The sequence below is a fragment of the Gracilinanus agilis genome, chromosome 2 (assembly GCF_016433145.1).
Source record: "Gracilinanus agilis isolate LMUSP501 chromosome 2, AgileGrace, whole genome shotgun sequence".
NCBI classification, from domain to species: Eukaryota; Metazoa; Chordata; class Mammalia; order Didelphimorphia; family Didelphidae; genus Gracilinanus; species Gracilinanus agilis.
This window is the reverse complement of record NC_058131.1, coordinates 251,791,655-251,804,694: the sequence shown is the minus strand read 5'-3', so window position 1 is coordinate 251,804,694 and position 13,040 is coordinate 251,791,655. Positions and strand designations below refer to the sequence as shown.

The window sequence follows — 13,040 nt, the reverse complement described above, 5'->3', positions numbered from 1 at the left end:
TCCACATCCCCTCTATCATCTGTTATTTTCCTTTTCTGCCATGATAACCAATATGATAGGAGTGAGGCAGTATCACAAAATTGTTTTCATTTGAGTTTTTCTAATCTGTAGTGATTTTGGAGCATTTTTTCACATTACTATTGATTTTCATTTCTTCTTTGGAGACCTGATTGTCTATATATTTTAACCATTTCTCTTATTTGTACATATTTGACTTAATTCCCTATATATTTGAGAAACAAGGCATTTATCAGAGGAACTTGTAAAATTTTTTTTGTATCCTATTTTCCTTCTAATTTTGACTACATTAGTTTTATTTGGACAAAAGCTTTTTAGTTTCATCTAATTAAAATTTTATATTTCCTTCCCATAATTCACTCTGTCTACTGTGTCATAAATTCTTCCCTTATTCATAGATTTGACAAGTATATTTTTCCATGCTTCCCTAATTTATGATGTTTCCCTTTAGGTCTAAGTCATTTATCCACTCTGATCATATTTTGGTATATGGTGTGAAATGTTGCTTTATACCTAGTTTCTGCCAAACTGTTTTCAAATTTTTCCCAGCAATTTTTGTCAACTGTTCAATGATTACCCTCAAAGCTAAGAACTTTGGCTTTATCAAAAAACTAAATTTCTATGGTCATTTACTACTGTATATACCTAATCTATTCCACTGATCCACCACTCTCTTTCTTAGTCAGAGAAGGAAATGAAAACCATTCTAGTATCCTTGCCAAGAAAACTCCTTATGGGGTCACATTGTGATATGTGACTGAAAAATGACTGAGCTATAACAGAAAATGTCTGAAAAATTATTGAACAGCAACAACAACAACTTGATTGCTTCTATTATTACTACTTTTTAATATAGTTTGAAACTTAGAACTGTCTTTCCTTCACATATTTTCCTTTCTCTGATTTCTATTTTGTCTGACTCTTTCCTATGCCCTATATATTTGACCTTGGGTTACATCTTGGTTAATTGCAAGCTTTTTGGGGTGCAAGGATTACAGTTTTTGCCTTAAATCTTTATATCCTATATAAGTATATTGTATACAGTGCTTTACATTTAGTAGCCACTTAACGAATGCATTTTGAATTGAATTGAAACACCAATTATTCATTTATATCTTAATGTAAATTAATTTTTCATACCTTCCTGCCCAGAGCAGACATTTGATTAAGGGGAGGTGAGGAAGACCCAGGAAAAGTTATCTGACTATAGTGGAATGAATTGTGGATTAGGAATAACAATACCTAGATTCCAATATTTTAGCTGAAATTTTCTTAATTTTTTACTTTTTCTTTGCCTCCATTTTCTCATCTGTAAAATGATGATCTCTAAAATCATATTCACTTCTGAATTTTATAAGACTTTTCAGAGGAGACTCAGGGAACAGATCTAAAGGGGATCATTGGGACAGTGAAGGATGCTTACATCACAATTTTAATACAGGCTAGTTGCAGGTAAGGAAGAGATAGAAGAGGTTTAATATTAACTCTGTGTGTGTGTGTGTGTGTGTGAAAGAGAGAGAGAGAGAGAGAGAGAGAGAGAGAGAGAGAGAGAGAAAGAGAGAGAGATCTATTAAAAAGAATACCACCTTCTGCTTTTACTCAGTGGAACTTAGAATGAAAAAACAAACAAAAAACAAACCCAACACCTCATACAAACAAACCCAAGAACCTTTACTTTGCTAATAAAGCTGAACTAATTCTCCATTTTTGCCCTCTTCCCTTGGGATGAGAGTCAAAGTAGTACTTCCCCAAATGATGAAATCGAAGAGCATCTTCCCTAGGGATAACTGATTGCCCTGCGTTAGCGGCCTTGTCCCTGCAGGGACCCTTTAGGGTTTCTGCAGCCTTGGTTTGTCTGGCGGGAGGGATTCCTGGGGACAAACAGTTGCGCAGGGCGCTGTTCCAGCGTTAGGCGTTCCCCTGCTGGGCCACTGGGCAGCGTGGTGCCGAGGCAGATTCATCTTTATAGATGGGGCTGTCAGGGATATACTTCTAGGGCAACCCCCAATTCTTGCGCACACTGGAGTCGCCTTTGCGGGAGGGGCGAGGGAAGCACTAGTCACATTTGCCAGCTGCAGAAAATCAAGAGGAAGGGTCTAGGGCTTTGTGCAACAGGGAGCGGGCTTTGTGGGGAAAGTATAGAATTATAGGCATCTGTATATATAGGCAGGCGCGGGCTTGCACACTCACACACACATATACACACACACAAATGCACACAAGCAGCAACCTGAGACCAAGGCAGACTCCTCAAAGACGGAGTGCGGGGTCGTTAAGTTCACAAAAATAGGCAGGTTATATTTGATGTTGGTACTTTAGGTTCACATTAACCTATAGTGTGAGGGTTTTCCAGGCTTGTTCAGTTACTCTGAAGCTGAGAAATAATTATCAATAAGTGAACTCAAACCCATATCTTTCCTATAATTAACGTGTGTGTATATTTCTACAACTCTCTCTCTCTCTCTCTCTCTCTCTCTCTCTCTCTGTACCGGGTAGGGAGAAAGTTGTGCCAAGGCATTAAAGGAGAGAGGAACACACACAGACACAGATACACACACACACACAGACACACACACACACATACACCCTGCATCCCAGAAGCAGGTCCTATAGTAATCCACTCGCTGCCTCTGTCTACTCAGGGAGCGGATAGTTGGGCTGTGTTGGTATGACATAAGGCTTTGGGGAATTTGTGGCGAAGAGAAACTAGGAATTGCGAAAGCCCTGGCCATGATATCAGACTCAGGATCTGGGAAGGCGAGGGGGCAATTCCCACTTCTGTAGTCCATATCTCGCTTCAGCCAGACTTCAACAAGGCCAGCCAGGAGCATCTGATGGAAGAAATGATGGGAGAATCATATGTTTTTGTTTCTTTCTGATTTCTCTTTTTCACGTTTTCCTTCATCATCAATAACACACCTTGGGGTGTTTGGGTTTGGGGTAAGAATATTTTTCTGGGGAGACATTTTGGATACCGAAGGAAAAGGGTGGGTGCGGGGGAACCAGAAAGGGTTGAATATTTGGGGGAGGAGGGTGGGTAGGGGTTCTGCATGAGCTCCTTAAAGGACAAAGGTAACAGAGGGAGCGAGAGAGCTAGAGGGAAGACTTTGACTTTAAACCACAGAATTGGTGGAAGTGTGTGCTACGCTGCTGCAGTTGCTGCTACTGCTGCTGCTACTGCCACCGCTTTTCCGGCTCCTGCGCCTGCACCCTCTCCTGCTCTTGCTTTTTGGTTGGTTTCAGAGCTCCCTGGTTCGGGAAGGTAGCGAGACAACGCTGGGGAGCGCCTGCCGGCTGCAGCCGAGGTCGCTCAGGATGGGCTCCGGGAGCCAGGCGCTGTCCATGGTCCCTGCGGTTCTCCTAGCACTGACTCTGCCTGGGCTTCCCGTGTGGGCGCAGAATGACACTGAGCCCATAGTCCTGGAGGGAAAGTGTTTGGTGGTATGCGACTCCAATCCGGCTACAGATGCCAAGGGCTCTTCCTCGTCTCCCTTGGGGATCTCAGTCCGGGCAGCCAACTCCAAGGTTGCTTTCTCAGCCGTAAGGAGCACCAACCACGAACCATCGGAGATGAGCAACAAGACACGCATTATTTACTTCGATCAGGTCAGAGCTGGGTCCAGGGTGGGCATCTTCAGGGAGCCTGACATAACCATAGCTGCCTAGATCTGAGCCTAGCAATGTCAAACCTACTTGGAAAGGATGAAAGGGAAGAAATCGTTTAGGCTCAGTGGAGAGGGCTCCCGACCCCGCTCCTGGGGATGGTGTAGTATCAAGAGCTTCCTGGCTCCACCTGTTCCTTCCCGGTCTTTCCCAAAAGGCAGGGTTGGATAGTAGTAGAGAAAAGGGGAAAAAGATCTCAGGACGAGTTTGATGGCAACAGGTCATGGAAGCTGAGGGGCCTTTCAGTCCAGGGGGGCTTTCCTTTTATCTTCCGAAGACCCACATTTCTCCTCCCTCCCTTCTCCGGCTTATAAGTGTCATGATTGCTGTGTTCTTGCACCTTCTAGAAGGTTTGATAAATATTTGATAGACCGGCTTCCCCAAGAAGTTGTGCCTTTGCCTGGCAGGGTCTCCTAGACTTCCATACTTGCCCTCTCCCACTTCTTTTCCTTTACGACAAAAGATACCAGAGTTCTAAGTTCTCTTGCTGCTTACAGCCCAAGTAGAACTTGGTGCCTTTTCTAGCACTTTGTGAAAAGTTGCGGAGCAGAAGAAAAAGATGCCAGCAGCTTTACTGAGCCCCCCTGGGAAACACGGAGGAAAGCAGATCTTTCTATCCTCTATCTCCAAAGGCAAAAGTATCACTGAACCTCTAGCCTTGCAAATTGTGGGAAAGAGTGAGGCTTTCTGGGACTAGTGCAACCAGCGGCTGCTATTTAGCCTGCCTGCCTGTCCCTGTGGGTTTGTGATCCAAAGGAATTCCCGGAGACTTCAGCAATGCTTCAGCAGTAGCTGGTAGGGGGGGGAAAGGGAGGAAAGACTTGGGCTGCCAGCCCAAATAGAATTGAACATATTCATATTCTATAACCTCACCAACAAGTCAGTCACTCCTATGTAGAAAGATATATATAACATAGAAGTATGTATATGTGTACATACATGTAGATATACCCATATGTATATATATGTATATGTTCTTATATATCCAGACAGAAATCTAGTTGAAATGATATTTAGAAAGGCAAAGGGGAAGAAATGAAGTGGTATTGGTATGAATTATTGAATTCCTTATAAGAAACAGATTTAACAGCTGACAGCAAGCATAGAATCTTCCCCATACCATAAGGGTGGGGAGGGATAGGAAGAAGGAAGTTAAAATAGAACAAATTTGTTTTTATAGTTCAGGTGACCTTTTGGACTTGGGTGCATTTTTTCCACTCCCAAGGTAATAAAGAATAAAATGACCCATGATTTCAGAATGAATTAATGCTAGAATGCGATGGCCATTTGAAGCATCCTCAGTACCTTCTGTTCCTTTCCAGTGACCTTTCTGTCAATTAGAAGAGGAAAGGTTTTCTCTTCTGTGCAGTGATAGATCTTGGCTACAACAAACTACATTCAGTTATAAATATAGTTGAGATAGATGCTCTAATTATAATGTAGAGTCAACATCAGCCATTCTGTGTAGTCAACACTAATCAGCAATTTCCATTATCGCTAATGAGTTGTGCAACTTGCACTAAAATCACAAAGATGCGACTAAGCACTTCAAATTATTTTAAATGTGCTCCAAAAACATCTTTAAGAACCCTCTGTTTAAGATGATTAACAGTCAGTGATTTTATCTCTAAAGTCCACTAATCATCAAGTCAGAGGAAAGCAATCTTAGTTTTTTTTTCTGAGACAGGGTAGAATCTTAGGCTAAATTAAAATATTATATTGGGATCAGAATTTTTTCATCTGGGCAACCACCACTATATCAGTGTGTGAATGATCTATATTATTATATTACTGTGAAAGCTCACAGGAGGTTAAACTGGATATGTATGGATATACTAAAAAAGAGAATATTTTAGGTGTGTTAGACAAGATATTAGGAATATGAAATTTATATGTGAGAGTAGTGTCTTTATAGGAACAAATCATTTTCTTGAATTTTTATCATAGGGAAGAATGTAGAATTCCCAACTATTCTCACACACACTCAAAACTAAATGATATTTTTATATCTATCTATATATTTAAATTAATAATACTCATTGAAATCTGGCATTACTGGCTTTGCTACAATAGCCAATAAATTTCAACTTCAATTTCTGCAGTGAAGTTTTTATCATTCTTCCTCCTTGGGCAATATGATCTTTATGAAATGACCTTTGAACTTTGAATAAAGATTAGATAGCTGTGTCAGTGATGCAAAACCATGGACACAGCCTGTTTCTCATATTATCTTCTGTCTACTCTTTCTTGGCATCTTTGGAAACATAAGCCTCTATAAAACCTGAGGCCTCTATGCCAAAGGAATGACAAATGGACAAGGAAACTAGACAGAAGGTAGGTAGATCCTTTTAGGTGATCAAGTTATTCCGACCATTTCATGTGTCAGCTGTCCAGTTTTATGAATTATGTCACCAAAAGGAGGGATGCCCTCATCTTTCTACAATGTTTCTAGGAATGACTGCAGACATTCCATGGATGCTCATTGGCTGACTTGGGAACGTCATTTCTGGACATATCAATGACTCTTAAGGGGTAGTAATGTAAATGCATGACAGTTGTCTTATATTTGACTTACTCAAGATAAAGCTAATATAAGTAGGCCCTCACATGTTCCCTGGGTATTTCTGAGCCAGTTGAGCATTGTTGGAACTTTAGTTGCTTCTATACTGCAGTTACAGTATTGGCTATACCATTTCTAAAAAAGCAGAACATTTCTACAAGACATACATTTTCCAAGTCATTTAAATGACAATAAAAGCAACTGGATATTTGAAAGGCAGTAATCACTACTTAATGAGTCTCTATACCCCATTTCCCATGCTTGGCATTATTTTTTGTATGTGTGTGTATTGAGAGAGAGAATGCTTATATTAATTATTATTGTGTATTTTTATTTGTAGATCCTAGTAAATGTGGGCAATTTTTTCACTTTGGAGTCTGTCTTTGTAGCACCAAGGAAAGGAATTTACAGTTTCAGTTTTCACGTAATCAAAGTCTATCAGAGTCAAACAATCCAGGTATGTTTTTTAAAAAATAAAAACTCTCCCCCCCAAACAACCACTCAACAGTTGGACTTATTTATATATGATCTTTGATCAAAATTGTGATAGAAATATAGGAACCAAAATGTACTCTTTGGCTGTTTCAAATAAAGTGGTTAGCTTTGTAGTTATTTAGAAATGATGTCTTGATGCCAAGCTTGTTCCTTATATCATTAAATGAGACAATTTTACAATGGACATAGAGATAAAAAAGTTATTTAAATCATAACTCTGAAGAGAGGTGGTTTAGCCATATTTAATGGAGTGAATCCTAGTAGAAAATCTTTTATATTCTAAATGGATGTCACCTTTAAAGTTAATTAGTTCATTAAAAAATCATTGAACTTGAAATGAGACAATTTTAAGATTCACAGACTTATTTAAGTTTGAAATAAGCAAATATAATAATAATAGTAATAAAAATAGTAGCTAACATTATATGGAGCAATAAGATTTGCAAAATGCTTTACACACATTATCTTGTTTGGACCATATTTCCATTAATTGCTGCTAATTAAACCTTTGGAATAAATACACAAAAATTAATATCAACTTTTAGGGTATGTTAAAGAAATTTAAATGCCTCCATCTCCACAGTTTATCTTTAGGCATTTTGATACTTGAAAATTCTGAAGGACAAAGAGAGTCAGACCATTTGGATTTCCCTATAGTAATACTATTATTGTAATATTTAAGAAAAACAAACAAACAAACAAAACTCATTGCTTTTAAGTCAAGGGCCATGAAATCTCAACTATCCTTGCATATGCAAATGCTTAAATCACAAAATTTCACATTTTTAGAGTAAGTTTATTTTAAAAAACTTACCTATCTTCATAATAAATGAAAAATGAAAAAACATGATTACGTTTCCTTGATTTATATTACATAATGTGTCCATGGAGATGAAGGAACAACTTATAGTTCTAAACCAACCCCTCTGTCAGTGCTCTAAATTTTCTTTCTTTAACATACTCTTACCTTTAAGACAATGAGTGCTGGATAAAGGTATAGCCTTTCAGGGCTGAAAGAACCCCAAATCCCGATATCTCACAATTTTAGGTTTCATTTGGATGTGAGTACTTAATGCAGTGTTGAAATATAGTAGAGAGAAAATGTATAGGTGAAATCTGGAGCTAGCCATTTGTTGTGTGCCATTCATTAAAATCTGCAGTGGTTTCTATCATAATTAATATTAATTATTTCAAATAATTTTAAATTGTTGCAAATCTAGCAGGGAGTAGGATGAGAGTGGAAGGAATTGCACATGGCACACCCTCACAAAGAGTGCTTTTTTTTTCTTCAAAGCTAAGCATATCACTGTTGTAGTTTAACCTCTGAATGTTTTGACAGACTCATAGCAGTTGGATTAATCAGGTCACTAGGGTGGTAGTGCATATTAGGATGCCATATATTTCCTTTATTGCCAAAAAATTGGGGTTGAGCAGAAGTGGTAAATCTCTAATGAAGGTGCCATAGTGAGGTCCTGCTTCCTGTACCTAGCCTACTCTGGATAGATGCTATTTGTCTTTTGACTTTTTAGAAAATTCCTTGCAGAGGAATAAAACACAAACTTGGCAAACAACCTTAGTCTAGTAAATACAGTTCCTTAATTTGAAAGGAGAGTGATATGTTTTTCAAACATTAGTTCTTTTGCCCAATCCTTCATCCCCTCGATGTCATTTATAATCCCCTGTAGATATTTTTCCTTTAACTAGAGCTTTGCAGTGATTTTCTTCTTGTAGGTTAATCTGATGCTAAATGGAAAACCAGTAATTTCGGCATTCGCTGGAGACAAGGATGTTACACGTGAAGCTGCTACTAATGGAGTCCTACTCTACCTAGATAAAGAGGATAAGGTTTATCTGAAACTGGAGAAAGGTAATCTGGTTGGAGGATGGCAGTATTCTACGTTTTCTGGCTTTCTGGTGTTCCCCCTATAAAGTCTGATTTCTCTGTGACATTCATCCAGGTGTGGAGCAGCCAATTCCCTCTGTTATTTGAAGATCATTTTATCGTCATTGGATTGATGTTTCTTATTGATTTCTCATGGGTGAATATGGATTCTCTTTAAGGCTTCTGGGCCTGTCTGAACCAGTATGAAGTTTCACAGAATTTTTGTGTTTAAGTATATTTGGACTGAGATGTTAAGCAGACAATCCATATCTATGCTTAATGTTAACAGTCAGAAGCTGCTTGCAAGATTTATTCAGAATTTCATTGACTGGACTTGCCAGAGTCATTGGAGGTGTGGAATTTCATGGTTTTAAAAGGACTGGCAACCAGGTCTATAAATTAGGACTATTTGCATTCCGACTTCAATCAAGAATTCGTGTCTTGCTGCCAAAGAACTGTTTATTGAGCTATTGGTTCTATTTGTTTTTCTTTCTTTCTTTCTTTTTTTTAACTTCATTTTGTTCTCCTGAGATAACTGGCAATTGTTATTCAATGACTGGTCTTGTGTCTTCTCTACGTGTAGCATATTGGATGGCTGACCCATAGATGTACCCTCAATCAGTGATCACAAACATGACAGCCCTAAGGGGGGGGAAGGGGATGCATCATAGTTGTATTTTAATTGTATACATGAAAGATTCATATTTTCCAAGTTATATTTTCTAATAGCAAGAATAGATCATAAGTCTGACAAAGGAAAAAAAATGCTTACCCGTGTTCTGAGTGATCAATTCACAAACCTTGGCAAAATTATGCTCCTCTGCAGGAAATTGTATACTTTATTGTTCAACTTTAATTAACGTGATTGATAATAACCACTTTATTAAAAACCTAAGGGATTTTTTCCTTAGACACAACCACTTTATTAGCAGGAGATGAGATCCCCTTGTTTTTAATTATGTCTATTTTTCAAACCTTCAGTTGTGTTCTAGGTATTTTCTGGTTTTGCCTTAACTCCTCAAATTGTATATACTTGTAGATCATCTGTTTAGCTAATATTAAATCTAAATATCCCATATCTAAAATTGGTGCAATATCTCTTGTCTTTTGTACAGGTCATATGAGTTCATACATTTATTTATGATGTCACCATTCACAGAATAAAGGTCAATATATGTTAGCTGGATGTTTTTGACCCTTGGGTTTTGGAGACTTGTATCATATTTCTTTCTGAATATGGTTACTGCTAAAATCAGATCTCTTGAATTTTGGGATAATGTCCTATGGATTCTTTATTTAATTTAATCTGGACAAGTCCCAAAGTGGTGCAGCTTATAGAAAGATAATCAATGAACTTAGAACATAATTCTTTCAGAAAGATATATCAAGTGGAAGGGGAAGAAAAATCCCCAGCCTGTCATGCTGATGATGAGTACAGGAATGAGTGATGCTGAGCGAAACTCTAGACATTTCTGAACATGAAGCAACTGAATAACAGAAATGTATTCCCGTCTTATCACAGCAAAGACGCTAACATGTGTTGTTGTTACTGTTGTTGTTTAGTATGAGACTGATATCCTTATAAGAGGCATCATATGTAGTAAGAATAGCATTGAATCACGTATCTGGAAGTCTGAATTCTTATGTCAGTTTTATAACTAAATGGTTGTGTGACCTTGGGCAAATCATTTGACATTTTTGGACCTATGCTCACTCATCTGTAAAATCAAGGCCTTGGACTAGATGATTTTGAGTTTCCCTATAGGCTCTATGGTCTTCTGAATTTATATTACTGAAATCTCTAGAGATTCAGACTATACTTATAGGCTTGCAACCAAAAGGAATGTTTTAGACGAGCCAGTGCCAGTCATGAGGCCCCATTTAGCACATCTTTTGAGTAGGATACTATGTAAATTTAATGACATTTACTTAGGATCATGGTATTCATAAGGCTTTCTTTATTCAAAATCTGCACCTTTATTTTTTAATCTTATTTGATAGAGCATACTGTTCATTACTTTGGGCAAAATAGCTATAATTAACAATTTAGATTTATATAGCACTTCAAAGAAAAACACAATGTTTTTTTCATTATAAAAACTATAAAGTGGGTAACATACGTATTGTTATTCCTTTTTTGATGGTAAAACTGAGTCCCTGAAAAGTTAAGCAATTTTGTCCATGTGCACATAGCTATAACGTGTCAGAACTCTGATCTCACTCTTTCCATGACACCGTATTACTTTGGGAATAATTAGTAGACATATCAACTATGATATATCCATGAATGTGGTCGCTGAAACAAGGACATATAAAGATCAAAGCTGTCCTGATTACCTTTGAGGTTTTGGTTCTAAGGTACTTGCTATTTCCCTTTAATTGTGTTGCTGTGGAAGAAAAGGGGAAAATCACTTTAATTGCCAGGACTGGTGTGTAAGGTGTTTATACAAAAATGACTGCATATAGATATATTTAAAACTTTCAAGATAAAGCCCAGCTTGGTTGAGATTGTATTTTGAAGACCTGAATTTCAACATGGGAAAGTGTCCCTCTCAAAGGAATAATGACAATGATAGAATTTTAGATTTGCACAAGTATTGATAGAAAATAGTCTTGAATGGGGTTTTCACAATATAGTCTTCTCCAATTATTGCAGATGTGAAACTGCATTAAGGTGAATACAGGAAGAGAGAACATAGAAAATGGAGGAGAATAAGTTCTCACAGTACAAGAAAGGAAATAAGAGAGAAAGGAAAAATTTAGATAGAATAAAATAGGTAGATCACAATGGAACAATTGGGGTTATGGAGAGAGAATTGTCTAGAACTGGTTCTAGTTTCATCTCTACCTCTTATTTATTGTTTGACCATAAGCAAATCACATCCCTCTGGATCTTAGTTTTCTCATCTATAAAATTAAAGGGTTGAACTAGCTGATTTTTATGGTGCTTTTCAGCTCTAAAACTATGATATGAGGTAAAAAGTATTTCCATTCAATGTAGCTAAATTATGGTAGCCTTTGGAAAAAGGAGGAAAAGAAAGCAATGTTCTAAGCTTTCAAATCAACAACTTACCAAGATATTTCAGTTCAGAAGCCTAGAACACAGCAATTCTTTCCCCCTTTACCACTAGAGAAGAGAAAAAGTTCTTCTGTTGATGGTTTTGAATGTACTCTTAGATCCAACTAAGCCATCAACAAAGGCTTTTCATCATCAAGATTTAAAGAATACCTGGCTTTACAATGAACCAGAAAGGAATATGCTTCTCCTTTTATCTTGCATTTCCAAATGCAGGTTGCTCAAGTGTCTATGTTTATATGCCACTGTCAGAGAACTCTGGGCATACTCTAAAGGATGGTACTTGGTTGGTCAGTTTCCCTTCTTCTCTTTATATATTTTTCCTTGAATAGTGTTTTTATAAACTACTGGGTCTGCATATCTTCCAATTGAGCCTCATATTTGTCTTAGCCTTTTTCCATCTAATTATATAATCCTGATCCTTTCCTCACTCCTTATATCCTCTCCTACCATTCTTTGATTGATTGATTAGCAGATAGAATTAGATTTAAAACATATGAGGAGAACTCAAAGGAGAGACAAAATGAATCCTGATTCTCCTTAGTATGAAATAATTGCCTTTATTAGATCTTAGATGCATTGGCCAATGGTTATTTTCATAGTTGATATAACATACCTACTTCTTACCTCCCCACTTTCAGCTATTACAGCCTTGGATTATGACATTTATTTCTTTAGGCCAGTAATATTTGGTCAGTAACTATTGATATTTCAATAAATATATTGCTTAGTATTTTTGAACATACCTCTTTGGAGCTAATTGGAGCTAGGATTTTTGCCAAAAATTCTGGAGGTTCTAAAAATGTGCTCCAATGGAGGATGATGCAATTCAATATGCTTTGAGAGTTGGTATCACATTAAAGTAGAAAATAACTGGATTTAGAGTCAGAAAATTTGGTCCAAGTCTTTTCTTAGCTTCTTAACTTATGTGACCTTATAAAAATCCTCTTTCAGTATCAGTTACCTTATTTTTTAAATGACAGGTTTGGATTGATCAATCAACTAATAAGTTGGGAACATCTTCTGTGTGCTAGGTGCTAAGAATCCAAATACAAAAGTGAATGTCTCTGCCTTGAAACAATTGACATTGTACAGGGGTGTCTGCATGTGCATGCAGAGTTCAGTGTATTTATAGTTAAATAAATATGGCTTACATACACAGTAATAAGGGAGATCTAATAAATAGAGGAATCATATGAGGCCTTTTGAAGGCAGTGAGTAGTATTGAGTCTTAAAGGAATCTAGGATTTCCAAGAGGAAGAGGTGAAGGAGAGAGTGTTAGGCATAATGGAGAACCCATGTGAAGGCAAGGTAGGAGTTAGAAAGTTGTTCAGTGGGTATAGTAA

General features: G+C 37.4%; 1 protein-coding gene across 1 annotated transcript; it reads left to right on the top strand.

The window, feature by feature from the left end:
• The first annotated feature begins 3,068 nt into the window (after positions 1 to 3,068).
• CBLN4 (cerebellin 4 precursor) lies at positions 3,069 to 8,665 on the top strand. The gene is given in 4 exon segments (XM_044661124.1): positions 3,069 to 3,245; positions 3,247 to 3,624; positions 6,582 to 6,698; positions 8,468 to 8,665. Coding segments are annotated over 4 exon segments (870 nt in total).
• The last annotated feature ends 4,375 nt before the right edge of the window (positions 8,666 to 13,040 follow it).